General features: G+C 41.8%; 1 protein-coding gene across 27 annotated transcripts in view; it reads right to left on the reverse strand.

Moving 5' to 3' along the window:
* The window catches only part of TRPM3 (transient receptor potential cation channel, subfamily M, member 3), a 990,741-nt gene that overhangs the window by 73,954 nt on the left and 896,487 nt on the right, over window positions 1-20,300 (reverse strand). For 10 of the 27 annotated variants that reach the window (XM_011970182.1, XM_011970178.1, XM_011970185.1 and 7 more), the window contains 6 exons: window positions 16,165-16,305; window positions 12,551-12,580; window positions 11,385-11,674; window positions 10,204-10,432; window positions 7,227-7,394; window positions 1,925-2,065 (listed from right to left, as the gene is read on the reverse strand). In XM_011970182.1, the coding sequence (XP_011825572.1) occupies window positions 1,925-2,065; window positions 7,227-7,394; window positions 10,204-10,432; window positions 11,385-11,674; window positions 12,551-12,580; window positions 16,165-16,305 (999 nt within the window). Of the gene's footprint in view, window positions 1-1,924; window positions 2,066-7,226; window positions 7,395-10,203; window positions 10,433-11,384; window positions 11,675-12,550; window positions 12,581-16,164; window positions 16,306-16,457; window positions 16,494-20,300 lie in introns of all 27 variants that reach the window. The other 17 variants (XM_011970180.1, XM_011970164.1, XM_011970173.1 and 14 more) reach the window with 3 other exon arrangements.

Here is a 20,300-nt window from a genome sequence, read left to right on the forward strand (position 1 = left end):
AAAATACAAAAATTAGCTGGGTGTGGTGGTACACACCTGTAATCCCAGCTACTTGGGAGGCTGAGACATGAGAATCACTGGAACCCAGGAGGTGGAGGTTGCAGTGAGCCAAGATCTTACCACTGCACTCCAGTCTGGGTGACAGAGTAAGACCCTGTCTCTCCTAAATAAACAAATATTATCTTGATAAAATGGTTGTTAGGATTACAGAGAGTACTTAAATAGTACCTAGAACATTGCCTCAAACATAGTAGGTGCTCAATAAAAGATATTATTTTTGTTGAGTGGATGGATGAACACAACACAACACTATCTATTGCTATGCAATGTGAATAGCCTAGAAGAAACAATAGTCACAGTTACGTTGTACTTACATGTCAAGGAACTGTTCTAAGTGCTTTATATGTTTTAACACATTTAATCTTCATTAAATCCTATAAAATCAGAACTACTATTATTGGCATCTTAAGAAAACTGTGGACAGAATGGGAAATTAAGTTCTTTGAGGGCACATGGTAAGAGGTGCAGATGGGATTCCCACCCAGGCTGTCTGATTCCAAAGTCCATGCTTGTCACCACTAAGCTGTTTTCTGCAAGGTTAAAAATAATATAGAGCTGTATAAAATATATGAATAGAAATGATTTTTGCATGCCTCAGTTATTTTTGGGGGGAGATAATTTTTCTCTTTTCCTACCATTGATAAATTTGAATTTTTACTTCACTGAAAACATCTAATACTTATATTTTGATAATATCCTATCCTCTCTCAAGACCACACCTCAAAGTGGTAGTTTCCGAATGGTGGCAATTTTATCCCACAAGGGGACATTTAGCAATGTCTGGAGACATTTTGCTTGTCATACTTGGGGGATGAAGAGTTGCCACTGAGTAGAGGCCAGACATGCTGTAAAACATGCTACCTGTTGAGGGCAGCCCCCCACAATGAAGAATTATCCTGCCCTAAATGTTAATAGCACTGAAGTAGAGAAACCCAACTTTAAAGTCAATGTGAAGTGTTAGCACACAGGACCACATGAAAAGCACCTCATCTGGTCATTTGAGTCATTTTGGCCTCAGATTCAGATTATCCTGTTGCTGACTCAAATGACTGCTATGCAGCTGGTTGTGGCAAGGGCTAAAAATACAGATGCACTATCCTTCATCTGGCACAGTTCCACTGTGGCTGGAAAGAATCAGAGATGACCTGGGCCAAAAGCTCACCTTAAAAAATAATCACTGAACAGTAGACGTGGAGAACCAATAATTGAACCATTTCTACCATATCAGAAGGTCATTTCAAGGACAATCCACTCTTTTGTAGGCAGAAAATGTTTACATGATCTGCATACTAAGCAATATTAGCCATGATTGTAGGTTTCCTTTCAGTAGTTTTTGCGCTGCTGTTTGCATATTGTTAATTGTGTTGGAACAAGAAAGGTTGTTTGATGACACTAGCAGATTGGGAGTAGTTACACACACACATGCACACACACTGCCTTCTTTAGTGGTGTTACTTTCACACTCTCCTCACTCCTTACCTGCCAAAAGTAGCCCCAAATCCAGGACTGGCATCTAAAATGGGCAACTGTGATCTAGCCCTCATCCATTCAAAACATCAAGTATTTCAGAAAAGTGTATCTACTTTCCTGTTAGACAAGACTCATACTCATCTCACCTCTATTTCTGTTAGTTCTCACCTCCACCATTTCCTCTATTTTCTGAGAGGAGGCAAAATGTGGCCTGTGAAAGCTGCCTAACAAAATGCCACAAATCTTGCAAAGCTATTGAAAAAGCAAGGTCACAGAACTTTCACTCCTGTGTGTGGCACTTACGACTTGCAGAGAAAACCACACAGGTGCATGAGAAATGGACATTGGCTCCTTGTGGCCATCCACTAGGCAGGAGAAAAGGAAATGTGCTTACTGTGTAGAACCAGAACTTCACGATGGGTGCATTGTAGAATTCATAGATTTTTCTGCCGAGGGGGATTAACCGGTGCCTGCTCTGAACTTCCTCTTCATCCTTCTTCCTGGAGGACTCCCCGTTGTTTCGTCCCAACATTGCCTATGGTGGAAGGGAATCGATACTATCATGGCAGGGCTCTGGAGAGCATGTAATTCAATGTGCTCATTTTACAGATGAGGAAAGGATGCCCATAGAACCTAACAACCCAAGGCCCCAGAGATTTAGAGGTTGTACCTTTCCTGTGAGTGCATTTGCACTACACGTATCATCTGTGAATACCCTTTGCCTGAGATGGAAGGCCTTGGGTATATTTCTTGACCATTCTCTTCTCTTCCACCTTGGGTCTTCTAGAAGATGTGGGTAATAGATGATACCCAGAGTACAGAGAGGAAGAAAGAGTGTAGCCTGGGAAGGCCAGACTTCAAGAATCTATTCTTCCTCCCCACCTGCTCTCTCTCTCTCTATATCATGAAACAGGCTAGATCTGGATTCAAATTCTGTCTCTTCAAATGCTAATGACCCTTAAGTCAAAGGTAAATTGAACCAGCATACCTAATTTATCCAAAGGTTGTGAATACTCAAGAGGTAAATGATCTGCAGTGCCTGGAACTTAGTTAGGTTAGTGATATGGTTTGGCTCTGTGTCTCCATCCAAATCTCATCTTGAATTGTAATCCCCACTTGTCAAGGGAGGGACCTGGTGGGAGGTGATTGGATCATGGGGGCAGTTTCCCCCATGCTGTTCTGGTGATAGTGAGTTCTCATGAGAGCTGATGGTTTAAAGTGTGGCATTTCCTGTTTCTCTCTTCTGCCACCATGTAAGACACACCTTCCTTTCCCTTTGTCTTCCACCATGATTGTAAGTTTCCCAAGGTCTCTTCAGCCATGCAGAACTGTGAGTCAATGAAGCCTCTTTTGTTTATAAGTTACCCAGTCTCAGGTAGTATCTTTATGGCCATGTGAAAATGGGTCTAATACAATTAGGGACATCTCCCTGACCCTTAGGCATGTGTCTTGGCTCCCTGATTTCAAACACTGTAAATCCTGAATTACTGCTGGTACTAGTTTTATGGTGGTTCCTGTGAACACTGCCTGCCTCTGCAGCTACGTGAGACTAGGAGAAGGATTCCAGTCAGGCCTGACCTTGAGAGGTCCTCATCTCCAAGATGCTGGAAACTTCCTTGAGAATAGAATCATTTCCTTCTCATTCATGACAACAGTAGCAGTGACAACAACTATAATAATTTAACTGAGGAAGAGTTCCAGGCCCTGGGTAACTCAGATGGGAGACTGAGTCCTAACTCAGACACTTCAAATCGGTGGCACCACGGGAAAGGTTTTTAACCACTCTGAGACTTAGTTTCTTTAACTGTAAAATGAGGGTAATAAAGTACCCACTATAGGGTTGGCCTACAAGTCAGGTAGCATCTGGCACTTAATAAGTGCTCAGTAAACACTAGCTAGGCTTTAAAGTGAACTGAGACCTTCTTACACACTCTTCACTAAAATGATCTAGTTGAGATCACTCACTAGAAAAAAAAGTGTTATTAGAATCTATAACAGCATACTTTCTTGGCTTTAATTCTTCAGTACTGTTCTAACACAAAGCTAGTTTCACAAAGTTTGGAGATTTTTATAACATGTGAGGACAGGGTAAAACTTTATAACTGCTCAGGACTAACAAGGATTTGGGGCAAGACAGAGTACTGGGAAATGAGCTCAAAGCTGAGACAGCTCATTATAGAAACAATGCATGAGTTTTGAAATTGAGAATAGAGACAAACCTAGATAATTCTGGCTTAAAGCCACTTTACCCAAAGTATACAAAATATTAGTTTCCACTACTTGGTTCATTACCTCAAATATCCACTGTATTCAACTATGTAATAATCACAAATGATTGACCTGTAACCAATAGGATTTCTGGAGAAGGTAACTTCCATTCCTCTGTGGACTCTGGCTGCAAAAGTCCCTTGAGTTAATGAAGAAGTTAGATTCCATACTACGACTTATTAAAGTGTTTATTTTCATCAGTGAGTGGAGTAAATCTTTCTGATGGACATGACACACTAGACTGTGATAGAGTTCTATAAATATTGATCATTGACCTCAAGAAACTCTGAGGTTACATGACATTTGGCTGCCTATAATTTATGTAACATAATTATCATGCTTCTGTTCTGCTTATTTATATGCTTGAGAATCTAATGCTATTTGGGGACACAATGAGATGAAAGCAAAGACAGCTGGAAGGTTTTTAGGCATCTTGGAGAGTGGCATTTTGGGGTAACTTCTGGGGATGGTGACTTTCCCAACAGAGCTATAGACATGCCCTGGGTCTGTGGACTTGTGGGGACTTTATTAGGGAAAGTGGAGACATTTATCCAGCACTGCATTCAAAACAAAAACAAAAACCTGTTTTGCCTTTATTATTCAGATATATTCCAGCATGAAGCCTTTGTAAAAGGCTTGTCTTTCATGGATTTAAGTAAAGCATTTTTGACATTTCATTAATTCCAGCCTAAGCAGCTTAACTTTTGATTTTGTTTGTGTCTTTTCTCTGTATTCAGACATTTCCTTTGACATTCCTTAAAGCAGAATCTAACAGGGTCAAATATAGACACAACTGCACAGCATGATTTGAGAATCTATGCTGGCTAGACACAGATGTCAAGGCTGAGAAAGTTCTTTTGAGGTGAACTAAACTACTAAAAGCTACAAAAAGGGAGTGAATTGAGGTTGATATTTCTGTGTATCATTTTGGAAGGGCCAAAGGAAAATGTCCCATTCCAAGAGAGGATATACTGGTTTAACACAGAAGCTCAAATATCAATCCCATAAAAGGAGGGGAGGTGCCAATGAGCTGCACTCTGCAGTTCTCTCCAGGTTCTGTCCACTGACCAGTGCCCCAGCAGTGACAGAGTTTGCCATCAAAGTCAAGGGAGGGGTCCACTTTACAGACAACTGCTGTCCAGCCCTGAGTTTGCCAGGCCACGTGTCCTTTCCTTCTTTCCTTCTCCCTGCTGTTTCTGCCTGTGGAGAAGAAGCTCGGGCAGCAATGCTCTTACAGAGCCTTCTACTGGGCTCTTAGTAAACAAGGCGAGGGTCTATTCTCTTGTTACTAAACTTTGCTCTTAGTCTAGAGATGCATCTCTTATGGTGGCTTCTTGAAGGATCAGGTTCTCAAAGCTCTATGCTGAGCAGGGGAAGCTACCTCCCTTTGCTTTCTTCCTTGAGACCCAATCAGAGAGAATGCTGATTCAGTTTCTGGTTGTCTTCCTAGGATGTGTACTGATGTCAGGACTGTGCCACACTTGACTTTGGAGGCTCATTCATCACTTTTGGATTCTTCTACATGGTGGACCAAATAGGCTGAGCAGCCACGCTTGAGACTAGAGAGACATTCTCTCTCGCCCTTAACCTACCGTCTAAAAGTGTGGTTGATGGAGTCTATATGCCCGGATTCTAATCTTAGCTTTGCCATGAACTGGCTGGGTATCCTTGAGCAATTTAACCTCTATGAGTGTCAGTTTCCTCATTTGTAAAATAGGAATTAGGGCTGGACGTGGTGGCTCATGCCTGTAATCCCAGCACTATGGGAGACCAAGACTACAGGACTGCTTGAAACCAGGAGTTCAAGATCAGCCTGGGCAATCTCTTAAAAAAAAAAAAAAAAGGCCAGGTGTTGTGGTGTGCACCTGCATTCCCAGCTACTTGGGAGGCTGAGGTGGGAGGATCCCTTGAGCCCAGAAATTTGAGGTTACAGTGAGCTATAATCGCACCATTTTGCTCCAGCCTGGTGACAGAGTGAGACCCTGTCTCTAAAAATAAATAATATAAATAAATAAATAAATAAATAATAAATAAAATGGGGCCAATAACAGTGCCTATCTTGTGGGACTTTCGTGAGGATTCCATTAGTAAGTATGTGTAAAGCACTTAGCACTGTTAAAACAATATTGGTTTATAGTGTGCCAGTCTCCAATATAAGTGGTTTGCAGGCACACTTTTTACACTAGACAACTACTTGTGAGTTAGACAACATTATTGTTCCTGTGTTTGAGATTATAAAATTGTGCCCAAGGTCACACAGCAAGTAGGTGACAGGGCAGGATTCTGGTTCCAGAGCACACGTTCAGCTGAAATATTCAATAAAGATTCAGTATTACTATTGCCAGTTTTCTTCTAATGATCAAGCTATTATATTCTATTCGGAGGACAAAATTATGGTGAGATTGTTAGGGAAGACAGTCATCTGTTACAGAGCTGAGCCAACTCCTCCACAGATTTTTATACAAATCCTCAAACTGAAACAAAAGTTGGCCTTTCATTCAGTAAGTCAGGGATTGTGTCTGCAAATAGATCTTTAGGAAAAGCCTACTGGAAGGAAATATTGTTTACCTGCAGGAGAAACAATTCGCACTGCTGTCCTACTAGGATAATAGTGCAAAGGCCTTTTGTCACCTGAGCAAAACTAATTTTTGATTTCACCCCTTATAGCTGCTTCTGGGTCACTACAGCAACGGTCATTGGCGGGGGTGGTGAAGAAGGGTAAGGCAAATTGAGAAAGTCCTTATGGGGCTGTTGCTTGATGACTTCCAAGCTATGAAGCCTTGTTTGTCCCTTTAACAGCATGTGATATTTTTAGCCCCTGCATATGAGCCAGTGGCAGTCACGCTGCTCAGGCGGGGGTTGCAAGAAGCTGTCCCATGTCCAGCTGCCCCCTTCCCTCTACAGAACAAAGCCTCTATGCTCTATAATTATACCAGGAAGAGCTAATAAAAGCTTTGCATACAAACCTCAAAATTCAATTAGTGCTGTAATTGTGAGCCTGACCCTGAAGACAGATACAGGCTTAGCTTCTGATCCGCAGAACAGTACCAGCTCAGTGAAGCCGGCTGCTCCCAAATCATGGATTCCCTTTCCTTCTTTGTGTGCTGAGACAGATACCTCATCTGGTTGTTCAAGAAGCTTTGCTTGTTTGGAAAACGTAGGGTGTCTTGCTTTAGAATTTCACTGGTTTGTCCTGCACCACTAGCTGGCTGCAAGATTTCACATATGGGTGGACCCTGCGGTCGTGTTATTTACACTTTTCCAATACCCTGGTCGCAATACTGAAATGAAAGCACTCCATGGTTAAACTTGGTGGAAGGCTGGGAACAGATGTCTGACCTAAGGAGTTACTGAATCTTGAGCATATTGGTGGGACAAGTGGATTAGGAATTCTGCCCACAGAGAATAACTGTGCAATGTTTTCTTACTGTAAGCTCCATGTCCTCTTCATCTTTTTCTTTCGTGGGCTTCTCTGGTTCTTCTGCCTCCTTCTCTTGGAGGTGGATTTCCTGGGCCTGAGACATATAGGGCATGTCGTCTTTGTTCTTGAACTCCAAGCTGAGAATTGAAGGAGGAAGTAGAATTCCCAGAATTACCTAAAGTAATAATAATGATAATAATAATAATCACATTTAAAGGATTAAGATTAGGGTGGTTGTTTAGAATCAGAGAGCCTGAGGTGTGGGGTATAAGACTGTGCGCATGCGTGTGTACATGTGCACACACAGTTATATGCTCTGTGGAGGACCTGGACATCTGAATAACTAACATATTAACATATTAATACTAAGAGGATCATTTCGTCCCATCTAGGAAATATTTTGCACAGCTCAGTCTCATTTTTGGAGGAAAAAAGCATTTTGCCCAAATTTGTCTTACCCAATTAACACCCACTTTGCATGTGGGTAACAGAGGAAAAAGAGACTCTATTTAAGGCAAAAGTGGGAAAGAATTCAGATTTACATTTAGCCATTAGACAGTCCTTGATTTGGACTGTGAAATCAATTCATACATCTGTCCACTGGCATTTTTTTTCTTTGCTAATGTGTCAAGTGGAGTGGATTATGTGTTATCTGATTATCTCTGTAAAAAAAAGAATACTGTCCTAAGTTGACCTTGAGAGAATACATGTAGGAAAGTATTTAATTCATTTTAGGGCATCTTCCTGGTATTTGCTAAGATACAGCAGAAAACACACACACACACACACACACACACACACCCACCCACCCCAGTGGGCTCCGTATGCACTGAGAGAATCCCCTTACACACAAGCCCCAGGAGAAGCCAGCACTATATTTCTCTCATGTATAAACATCACGCATACATCCATACACTAAATACAGAAGCCTTTCTTCTGAGAGGGCGGTCTCATTCTTCAGAATGAACAAGTGTGTTTCTGCATGATAATACTGACGTCTGACTGTATTCCCCAAGTCCTCTCTCACTTCTTCTCTCAATCCTAAAACAATTCTGGGGCACAAGACTTCTAAACATCAACCTCCTTGAAGAAACTGCTCCAAGGGGAGGGGCTAAGACCCCTCTGAAGGGTCAGTAAAAATGATCCTCACGTAATGAAGCAGGGACAGTCCTTGCTTGAATGCCCACAGGGACACCAGAGTAGTTCACGGAAAATGGCTGTGAATTCATGACGCTGAATTCTGGGTGCCTGGCTGTCCTAGGAAGGCTCAGGTGGCATGCTGGCAGTCTTCAGGGGACACGACACCCTGTCCTCAGAGCTGAGAGCCGGCTTGGCTCCCTTCCTGAGGCCGGACTTGGCGGTCACTAGCAGTGTGGCTATGGAGTGCCCATGACCCACATCACAGAACCTTTCTGTGACTCTAGGCCAAGAGCCCACAGGAAGAGTGGTATGGAGAAGGGGTGCTGGTCTCATAAAACGGTAGGTGTCAGGGGCAGGGATGAGGTTGAGGAGGGGAGGAAATGGGAAATGGGGCCATACAGGTCAAAGGGTACAAAGTTGCAGATATGTAGGATGAGTATGTACCATACAGATGTCATGTACAACACGAGGACTCTAGCTGAAATATGGTACTGTATACTGGAAATTTGCTAAGAGAGTAGATTTTAGGTGCTCTTACACACACAAGGAAGGGTAATGAGGCAAGATGACGGATATGCTAATTTGCTTGACTAGAGTGACCATTTCACAATGTATATCAAAACATCATGTTGTGTCTGGGCGCCAGAGGTTCATGCCTGTAATCCCAGCACTTTGGGAGGCCAAGGCAGGTGGATCACTTGAGGTCAGGAGTTCAAGACCAGGCTGACCAACATGACGAAACCCCGTCTGTACTAAGAATACAAAAATTAGCTAGGCATGGTTGCTTGTGCCTGTAATCCCAGCTACTCGGGAGGCTGAGGCAGGAGAATCGCTTGAACGTGGGAGTTGGAGGTTGCGGTGAGCCAATATCACATCACTGCACTCCCGCCTGGGTGACAGAGCAAGACCTTGTCTCAAAAACAAACAAACAAAAAACAACCCCCCCCCAAAATCTCAAAAAAAAAACAAAAACAAAAACCCAAAACCCATCATGTTGTATACCTTAAATTAAAACAAACAAAAAACTCCCCATATCCTTTCAATCTTCCATCTCCCATTTTTTTCTGTCTTTCTTTTCCTTTTTCGGTTTCATATTTTCCTTGAAAAACACTGAAAAGAACATTTAAAAAGCAAACGCTACACACCATCCTATTTCCCTTAAAAACAGTAACATCCCTTTCATAGTCCATCCAACCTCAGAGGTAACCGCTGCTGACAATTTACTATGTGTCCTTCCCGGTTTTTGTAGGATAGTTTATACAGACATAACTATACATAGACACATTAAAAATGGCCTCAGATTATACACACTGGTCTGTGACTTGTTTTTCTTAAGAATAGATTAGGATTATCTCGCGATGGCTTTACAAATAAATCTATCTCAGTTTTATTTTAGTTTAAAGAGACCTCTCAGGCACATCTGGTAAGAGTCGATGTCTCTATGACACGATGCCAAGGAGGGCCAGGGGTTCAGGCACCCTCTGCAGTGACAGGTGGCCTAGTGGGGACTCCTGGTGCAGCTGGCTTTGCTCATGCAAATGGCAGCCCCGGCAGCCCCTGCAGTACCTGTGCACGGCCATCCCCTTTGGATCCTCCGAAAAATATTAATGTCCGGGCACCCTCTCTAGAGATGCTGATGCAGCAGGACCCGGGGGGAAGCCCCAGCCTCTATATGGAAAAAACAAAACCAAGCAACACTCTACAGGATTCTGAGGCACAGTCAGGATTTAGAACCACCCGCCTGAGATAAGAGGATGCCCAATCCCACGGCAGATTTTGGCTGGGAAAACTCTACCCCACCCGCCGGTCCTCATAGCCAGGAGGGCCTTGTTGGGCGCGCTGACCTTGAGGCCTGAGTTCTTGCGCATGCGGAGCCGGCCCATCCACATGTCGGTGAGCAGCATCTGGCTGCACGTGTGCGCGATGAAGTCGCGGTGTTTGGCAGCCACGGCAAGCTGCAGGCACGTGGCGTTGCTCCAGTTCTTCAGTTCATACGTCAGCAGTTTCATGGCCAGCTGTTCGTCCTGCTTGTAGGACTGGTCCAAAAGCTCCACAGCCAGCTGGCCGAAGTCTCTGAAAGACAGAATGGGTGGACAGTCCTTCAGGTCAGCTTGGAGACTTATAAGATAAAAGTGGACCTGCTGGCCGACCAGAAAATGTGGTCACTGTGTGATGTAGTTGTTTCATATGGGGTCTGGTCTGTTTGTAAATTCATCCAGCCAACATCCACTAAGCATCTACTATGTGCCAGATACCATGTATAGAACTGGGGGTATAAGTCAAACAATATATGATCTCTGTACTCAGGCCCTCAGATTCAGTCATATGAGTGTAGGGGGTGGAGTAATCAATCAATAGAGTACAGTATGTCTTTTTTTTTTTTTTTTTTTTTTTTTGAGACAGGGTCTCTGTTTCCCAGGCTGGAGTACAGTAGAATGATCAAGGCTCACTGCAGTCTTGACCCCCTGGGCTCAAGAGATCCTCGCACCTTAGCCTCCTGAGCAGCTAGGACTACAGGCATGCACCACCACACCCAGCTAATTTTAAATTATTTTTAGAGATGAGGTCTTGCTATGTTGCCCAGGCTGGTCTCAAACTTCTGGGCTCAAATGATCCACACATCTCAACCTCCCAAAGTGCTGGGATTATAGGCATGAGCCACTACACCAGGTAGTATGTCCTGTTAAATGTGTCAAACTTCAGTTCACATTCCAGCCTTGCCACCACAAAAGTGTGATCTTAAATTCTCTGAGCCCCATTTTTCCTAGCTGCAAGAAGTACGTAACTATGGGACCTACCTCATGGGGTAGTTGAGAGGATGAAATAAAATGTTCCATGTTTCTATATGTACCACACTGTCTGTGGCACTGTGCACAATAAAGGGGAATTGTTTGTGTCCATCCTGTGTGTGCATCACTGGGGTGATACTGACTTCCCTTAAAGTTCTGAGTAGCTCAGACCTTCCAGCACTGGGAGCCCACCTTTCCTCCTCTCCCCCGACCAGCCCTTTGCTGGGCGGACCCACCTGGAATTGTGATTCAGCTCCTGGGAAATGTCATCAACCATGTCGTTCTCAGAGGCCTCATGAGCCATGGCTTTGCAGAGCTTACAGGCCACCAGGGCCTTGGCCATGGCCTCCTCACCGTGCTGCCAGAAGAACAGGGCCATCTTCTGCCGCTTCATGAGGACAGCCCACACCATGAGCTCGTGGAAAGGGAAGGGGAAGTGGTTGATCTCAGGATCATCCAAGTCAATGTCTACCTCTTCTTCCCGTTTCTTGGTTGTCTTTCTTCCTCGCCTCAAGGGAATATCATCCTGTAATTATAGGGAAATCACACAGGCTGAGTTAGAAATGAATTGGTGCACTTCAGCAAGTAGCAATTGTATATCTTCTCCCAGCTAGCTCTGGGATCAGTACTGAAATGAACTAGGCCAGCTTCCGTCCTAAAAGAACTCACAAGCTCATCCACGCCCAACTTTAAAACAGGTGATAATAAATGCATAAGCACAGTGCTGAGGGAACATGTCAGTGTTGTTACACTCTGATTTAAAAAATTATTTTTTAATGGGCCATTTTCTTTCTTTTCACTTCTGTCCATTTATTTCTTCAAAAGGTAATGTTGTTTGTACCTAATGATGGAGAGCACTACCCTTTTTGCTGAAAGGATAAGGACAGCCTAGATTTTTATTTGCATACACGACCGTAACCACATGAACAAAAGATGGCAAATGGATAATTTATCTCAAGTTTCTGAATACTTATTAGATGCAATTCTGAAGTAGTTCTGGCCTTTGGACCTGTCATCATTTGTAAACACTCGAATAGATTTTGATTACTAGAATTTACATGCTTCCTTGGTTTTCAGGTTAGTATTTCAAATAGGATTTTTTTTTTTGTTTGCATTGCGGATACAACCTCATGGTGGAATTTTCAAAGGTGCTGTGAGGAACCCTTATGACACATTATATATATATAATTATACATATATAATGTATACATACTATAGTATGTAGTATATATAGTATTACACATTATATATACTATATATTTATAGTATATATATTACATATAGTGTATATGTTATATATACACTATATATTATTATATATATACACTATATATATAGCATATATATAATGGGTAACAAAGAGAATAAATCATTGACACTAATAATTTGGACAAACACTTACCTCCATTCCCAGCAGTTTCAAGGCTTTGGGCTGTTAAAAAAAATGTTGTGAACAAAGTTAGATCAGTTAGATCTTTCTTTCATATAGGTAAGAAGAGTCCTATTATATTTTAAACAGGTACTATAAGAACACTATTGTACCATATAGCATTTATTTTATTTTGCTAAATAAAACGCCACAAGAAGAACTGATTTATAGAAATTCCAAGAGAATTTTGGATTTGATGATTTTAATGAATCTACAGAAAATGAGGAAACTGGCCAGGCGTAATGAGATTGCCTGAGGATAGAGCCTGCAGGTTGATAATGACTTCTGTGAACCAATTTTTCTTTCACCTTCTATAACCATCTTGCTTGGCTGACACCTTCACAACATCTAGTATTTGAACGAGTGCTTTGGTCTGAATGTTTTCACCCCCCAAATTCATATGTTGATATTCTAATTCCAAAGGTGATGGTATTAGGGGGGACACTTTCTGGGAGGTGATTAGATCAAGAGAGAAGAGCCCTCAGGAATGGGATTAGTACCCTTATAAAAGAGGCTCAATGCAGCTCATTCACCCTTCTACTGGATGAGGACACAGTGAGAAGGTGTCACTATGAATGAGGAAGCAGGTTCTCACCAGACAGTAAATCTGTTGGTCCCTAGATCTTGGACTTCCTACCCTCCAGAATTGTGAGAAATGAATTTCTGTTGTTATAAGACATACAGCTGATGGTATTTTGTCGTAGCACCCTGAACAGACCAAGACAAATGAACAAGGAAACCTTCAATCAAGCAGATCGAATCATGTATTTCTCAAACCTCTGAAAAGCCTCTATTATCTGGAGACTTGGGATATTATTCAGAAATATATTAATATGTTTAGATGCTTTATGCTGGCTGTTTCCCTTTGCTGCTGCACATCAGGGCAAGAGCGAGTGGGGCCAGAGGGCCTGTGCTGATGGTGGCAAAGGTGCTCAATAGCATGGAAAGTGTTAGCACACAGGAAGCATCATTGGCCATGCTGGCAATGTGCAAAACAGGCACAGGCTGAGTCGGAGAGAAAAGGCAACTCAGAAGGACACAGACCCTGATCTATATTTAACAGGAGGTAATACAAAATTACATCTCAGGGGCCAGGAAGACCAATTTTAAGCTTTTAAATATTTCAGAATGGTTGGGCACCATCTTGAAAGTTATTTGAGTAAATGGTAAGGATACAGCACTTACAGTTCCTCCAAATTGTATTTGACTATTCACGTTAGAACAGCTCAAACCGAATCTCTCTCTCTCTCTCTCTCTTTTTCTCTCTCTCTCTTTCAGCTTCTAAAATGACTACTAGGCTAATATCTATTTCATTTTTTTCTTATTTATCCTTATTGGTGTTTTTTTTAAAAATTCTGTTATATATATTTTTTCATTTTCAAACAAATCCCTTTTGTTAAATTTTAGGTGTTTTCAAAGTTCTTTACTAGTTCCACAAAATGCTTTCAGAATCAGAAAAAAACTTTGTTAAATATAAAAATCATGACTCGGCACAGTGGCTCACTCCTGTCATCCCAGCAGTTTGGGAGGCCAAGGCAGCAGGCGGGTCACCTGAGGTCAGGAGTTCAAGACAAGCCTGGCCAACATGGCGAAACTCCATCTCTACTAAAAAATACAAAAATTAGCTGAGTGTAGTGGCATGTGCCTGTAATCCTGGCTATTTGGGAGGCTGAGGTAGGAGAATCGCTTGAACCTGGGAGGTGGAGGTTGTAGTGAGCTGAGATCACACCACTGCACTCCAGTATGGGCAACAGGGTGAGACTGCATCTCAAAAAAAAAAAAAAATGCCCACTACCAGCTAGAGCAGCAATTCTCAGAATGTGGACCATGGGTCATGAGGGTCCCTGAAACATTTTGAGAGAGTGTGTGTAGTCAAAGTTATTTTCGTAATAGTACTAGGATGTAATTGGGTTTGGCACCATCTTGACATTTGTACTGATGGTACAAAAGCAATGATGAGTAAAGCTGTTGGGTGCCTTAGCAAGAACAAAGGCAGTGGTACCCACCTTTACCAGATGTCATTAGACTCCAGTACTATGCACTTGCAGAAAGCAAATGCAACCGTTTGACTTAAGAATGACCTTGTTGAGGACTAAAAAACAATTAACTTTATTAAATCCTTACCCTTGATTAACCATCTTTTTACTGTTCTGTGGGATGAAATGGGAAGTATACTCCTAAAATAGTTCTGCTGTATACTCAACTATCATGGGTTGTCCTGAGGAAATGCACTTACGTGATTGTTTGGATTGTATTATAGCCACTTTTTTTTTTTTCATGGAATATAATTTTTACTTGAAGGACTGACTGGCGGATGGACTAAGGTTGTGTAGACTTGGACCTTTGGCAGATGTGTTTGGAATGATCAAAGTGAGGCTGTTATTTCAAGGAAAACAATAGATAGTATTTGTTGCCAATGACAAAATTCAAACTTTTAAGAAAAAAATTGGGATTTTGGAAAATTTATATCTACTCTCCACACCCCCACCATGACTTTGGCAGCTTTTCAGGACTGAAAGACATTTCCCATGAGATAAAGGTGATACTATTGAAACTGTACAATAAAATGTGTCAGTATTTGAAAGAGCTGCACACCTTCACAAACCAATAATTTTCCATGACCAGTCTATGATGTTACAAGATCCATCAAAGTATAAGATAGACCACTGGATTTTACTTTTTTATTATTTTATTTTATTGTTTTAGAGTCAGAGGCTCACTACGTTGTCCAGGTTGCACGGCAGGGGCTACTCACAGGCATTATAATAGTATACTACAGCCTCGAACTCCTGGGCTCAAGCAAGTCTCCTGCCTCAGCCTCCTTAGTAGCTGGGACCATGGCTGGCTCGACTAGTGGATTTTAATGTAACAGAATTTGAAAAGTTCACTTATATGGTTTTAGATTTCACCTTGCAACTCATTTTTAAGAAACGGTTACTTATTAAATTTTGGTGTAGTATCAAAAAAAGGATATCTACAATTATATGTAAAGAGGATTAAAATACTCCTTCCTTTGATATATTTGTTATGTTTGTCATGTATTTTTGTGGGGTCAGATTTTCTTTATATACTTTAACCAGAACATCCTACAATAGACTGAATCCACAAGTAGATATCTACCCCCTTCTATTAAGCTGGACATTACAGAAATTTGCAAAAGATAAAAAATGTTCCTATTATGAATTTATTCTTTGTTTTTGAAAATATATTTTTTATAAACATATTCTTTATGTTAACATATAATAGGGATTCCTATGTTTAACTTAAAATGAATTAAATATTTTTAGAGTCTCCATTTAAATTTCTAATATGGTAAATAAACACCGATAGGTAGAATTCCCATAGATAAAAGCTCTTTGAGGTTCTCAACAATTTTTAAAGGTATAAAGACCCAAAACCTGGAAAACTGCTGAGTTTAATAATCTCAATGACAAGATTAATTTGAATTTCATTACTATTCTTTGTATAGGCTCACTCTCAGCGCAATTTTCTGATTTTAATTCCCCCTGGAGACAAAGAAGCCAGAACCCAAATCCCATACACCCTAGTCCTTCCAGGAGGGGCCCCGAATTTGCAGCCAGCCTCACCCTCTTGGGGCCGAAGAGGTTGTGGTAGAGAGTCCGGAAGCGCTTGCGCGTGTAGTTGCAGCGATAAGCCCCGCCCATCAGGTACTCGATCACCAGGCCGATGTCAATCAGGCTGATTCTGTAGTCTGGGGGCAGATTCCCCTATCAGGGTAGAATGAAACAAACAAACAGACAAATCCAAAAGACAACGTGGTTTACTAGGGATTCTAGTTCATGTATTCCGTAACTAGAGTAAAAAAAATATTGAAAACAGAAACATATGAATGTATTATTATGCTGGTTAATTAATTCACCTTAAAATAGATCCAACCGAAACCTGGATACTCTCGCTTGGAAAGAAGACATAAGTTAAATAAGAAGATGCAGTAATCGTCGGCAATAATAGAAAATCAAAATATTTATTCAAGTCTTCAGCTGGGGAGAAAAAAACACCAGTGTAGGAGAAAGAAACACAAGGCTAGACACGGCAAATGCTATCACTCCCAGGCACCAGGAACTAGGTTTCCCCAAATGCTCCCCAAGCCCCTCTTTCTGCCTCTGACCCGGGCCTGTTACCACTCTCTTGATATCATTTGGTTTCTACCACCCACTAAAGGAAGACTCCTTTCAGAAGATGAGTGTCATTACCAGGGCCTCCATCAGCTGGGATTTTAGGACTCAGGTCTCCTTTACTACAAAACCTCTATCCATAATTTTTAAAAATTGATGCTTTTTTAATAAAAGAAGAGCAATATTTAGGGAGGGGATTTTGGGTGTCAGGATGAGGTTGCATATGAACATCCCTTGCATTTAAAGAGAAGAGGGAGAGAAATTGGAGAAGATATTTTAGCAATGGAGTATTTATTTTTCTAGAATTGAGATTTTTTTCATTTTTTCTTTTAAAGAGAGTAACATTTCTTAAAGATCTAGAGTTATGGTGTCTTTTTTTAGCTGTTTGCCATCTCTAGATGCAAAAATAGTAAAGATTTTCTTATTATTTACTCATTACTGCTTTCGACTTCTAAAGTTTAGGTTCTAAAGAAAATTTTTGCTGTTAGGCCAAGGGAGAGTTAGTTCCATTTGTGAAAAAGTCTGAGTGCACAGCGAATTCCAATCCACTCTCACTGCCTGCTGTAGCTCCTTGCAGGAGAGTGCTCTATACCATGAATGGCTGGGTGTGACACCGCGTGGGAAACCCATGCCCTTAGATCTATTTTGGACAGACACGAGGGGCTCCATCCACTTTTGTCCTTAATGAAGGACTCACCCAGGATGCTGTGTGAGATTTCTGCCACTTCACAGAAGATGTTCATTATGTATAGTGGTCGTTTTCCAACTTTGGTGGCATCAGAATACCCTGGGGAACTTGGTGACATTGCAAACACCTGGACTTTGCCTTACTTACTTCAATGTATCGGGGCCTCTATGTCCTTTCCTAGCTCCTCAGGTGATTCTGATGTACACCCAAGTTTGTCAAACTGCTTGTCTACTCAGTAAGGGTCTGGTGGTAGTGGTAGATTAGGCAGCAGAACTGGTAAATTCATAGTGTCAAAAGCTAATTACTTTCAGTCAGAAATTAATTAAAATTTTTTTGCTAACCTGAGGGTAGGTTTTCAGTTGTCCTTACTCAGCTTTTCTATGGGCAACTGTATTCATTTGAAGGTTCTGGGATTCAGGATTAGAGGTATCCCTCTACATCCTATCATTAAACCTATAGCTCTATATTTTTCTTGTTTGATTTATCTTTATATCCTCAGAACCTCTTATAATATGCCTGGCATATGGTGGGCACTCAGAGTGTTTTTGTTGAAAGTATAAACCAGTAAAACAGTGAAATTAATTGATGTGGTTGGGATCAAGTCTCGGTTTGGGTTTTTTAGTATTATGTTCTCAGTAACAAAACCAACTAGCCACAATCTGTTAGTCATCCCTGGTTGGAATAGCCCTAGTTCACTATGGCTATTCTAGAAATTTGCTTTGAAATACAGGTAATGCTGTATCTGGAATTCAGTGGCTATCCGCAATGGGGTGAGAACAAAGGGATAGTAATTGAAGCACCAGCCTCAAGCATGTAAGACTCCATTACTGCCTTTTTTTTTTTTTTTTTTTTTTAAAAAAAAAGAGTTTCACTCTTGTTGCCCAGGCTGGAGTGCAATGGCATGATCTGGGCTCACTGCAACCTCTGCCTCCTGGGTTCAAGTGATTCTCCTGCCTCAGCCTCCTGAGTAGCTGGGACTACAGGTGTATGCCATGATGCCCAGCTAATTTTTGTATTTTTAGTAGAGACAGGGTTTTGCCATGTTGGCCAGGCTGGTCTCGAACTCCTGACCTCAGGTGATCCTCCCACCTCGGCCTCCCAAAGTGCTGGGATTACAGGCGTGAGCCACCATGCCCGGCCCATTGCTGCTTTTTAGAATTCCTTGCTGTCCCCCGAATTAGCTCCCACCCCAGGCCACTGGGTTCTACCTCTCCTTTGGCTTGAGGTACATGGCAGGCTTGGGCATCTAACTGGAGCCAGCCAGGCAAAATGGGGCTGTGTAAAGGGCATCATATATGAGGGGGAACATTTTGAGACACAGACCCCTTTCATCCTTGACGTTGGCCCTCCATAGCCTAATCTGGCATCCATTTGATGAGCTGAATAGTCCCGTCACAAAAATGGCCTCTACCCGCCTCAGAATTTCAGAATCTCCTTTGTTTGAAGATTATCTTTATCCATCTAACTGAATCAGCAAGCTAAGCTATCCTCAGGCTAAGAAAGACCAATTGTCTGCCTTCTTTATGCAAAGCATGGCAAAAAAAAATATTTAAAAAGGGAGCTCAGAGAAAGTTTTAAGATAGTAACTTTTCATGTTTTAGCCTTCCCATAAAATTAAACTGAGTTTAAAAATAGTACTAATGCAACCACTTTTCTGTATTATGTTGGGGCAGACTAACAAGGCCACAGTTTCTATATCCTCTGGCTCTCCTGAACTGTTAGGCGAGGCTGTTATTTAAAGAGTAGAAGAGTCTCAAAGACTGAACCAGCCTGGGTGAGCCTCATTCATAGCGATGGGGCTCCTATGGGGATGACTGCCCGAGGATGCCCACCCATCGTGTCATTTTCCTTGGCAGGGTGAGGAGGAAGCACAACCAGCTTCCAGTCAGCTGTCCTGGGCTTCTCTCTGTCCTTTGGCCAGCAGACACTTTCCCTTAGGCTCTCAGATTTCTTTCCAGTGAAAGGGGCTTGAACTCCACAGCCTTTATGGTCTGCAATGTTCAAAGACCAGGTTTCAGGAAAATCCTCAAAGGACTTATTGTGATGCTATAAAAAGGCAATCAGAGCAGCTCTATAAATTTGCGCCTAGTTTTAATCTTGTAGGAATTTAAAAAATTTAAAATGTGGGCTCACGCCTGTAATCCTAGCACTCTGGGAGGCTGAGGCGGGTGGATTGCCTGAGCTCAGGAGTTTGAGACCAGTCTGGGCAACGCAGTGAAACCCCATCTCTACTAAAATACAAAAAATTAGCCAGGCATGGCAGCGTGCACCTGTAGTTTCAGCTACTTGGAGGCTGAGGCAGGAGAATTGCTTGAACCTGGCAGGTGGATGTTAAAGTGAGCCGAGATTGCACCACTGCACTCCAGTCTGGGCGACAGAGCAAGACTCTATCTTAAAAAAATAATAAAATAAAATAAAATAAAATGTGGGTAATACCAAGCCTAACACCTATGTATTTTGCTTTGAGAAACATAGGTGTAAGCATCAGTTAGAATTCTAAAAACAAGACACCAATATTGCTTGAAGACCAATACTGAAAGGGAATATTTATGCTTTCGAGGTGTCTTTGGGAGTTGTCAGCAAAGTGATTATAGTAAAATTCAAAATCAATAAACATTTAAGGGGCAAATAGGACATTTTTAGAAAATGGCTATATCTATAAAGGACTTTTAGGGGTATATATCAGCAAGAAGGTGCTGGGATCGTCTCATATAAAGCTTGATTCTTTCAGAATGATTTATGTTTGATCAGCCCTGAAGGAAGATAAATGATTCCGTGACCACTGAGGTTCCTGCATTCTGTTTGACCACAAGGGGGCAATATTCACCTAACCGAAGCCAGTGAGAATTCCTCCCTCCCCAGCATTTTCCTGCCTCTTCCGTCTTTTTTTTTTTTTTTT

Source organism: Mandrillus leucophaeus, unplaced genomic scaffold, assembly GCF_000951045.1.
Source record: "Mandrillus leucophaeus isolate KB7577 unplaced genomic scaffold, Mleu.le_1.0 Scaffold93, whole genome shotgun sequence".
Classification (NCBI taxonomy): domain Eukaryota; kingdom Metazoa; phylum Chordata; class Mammalia; order Primates; family Cercopithecidae; genus Mandrillus; species Mandrillus leucophaeus.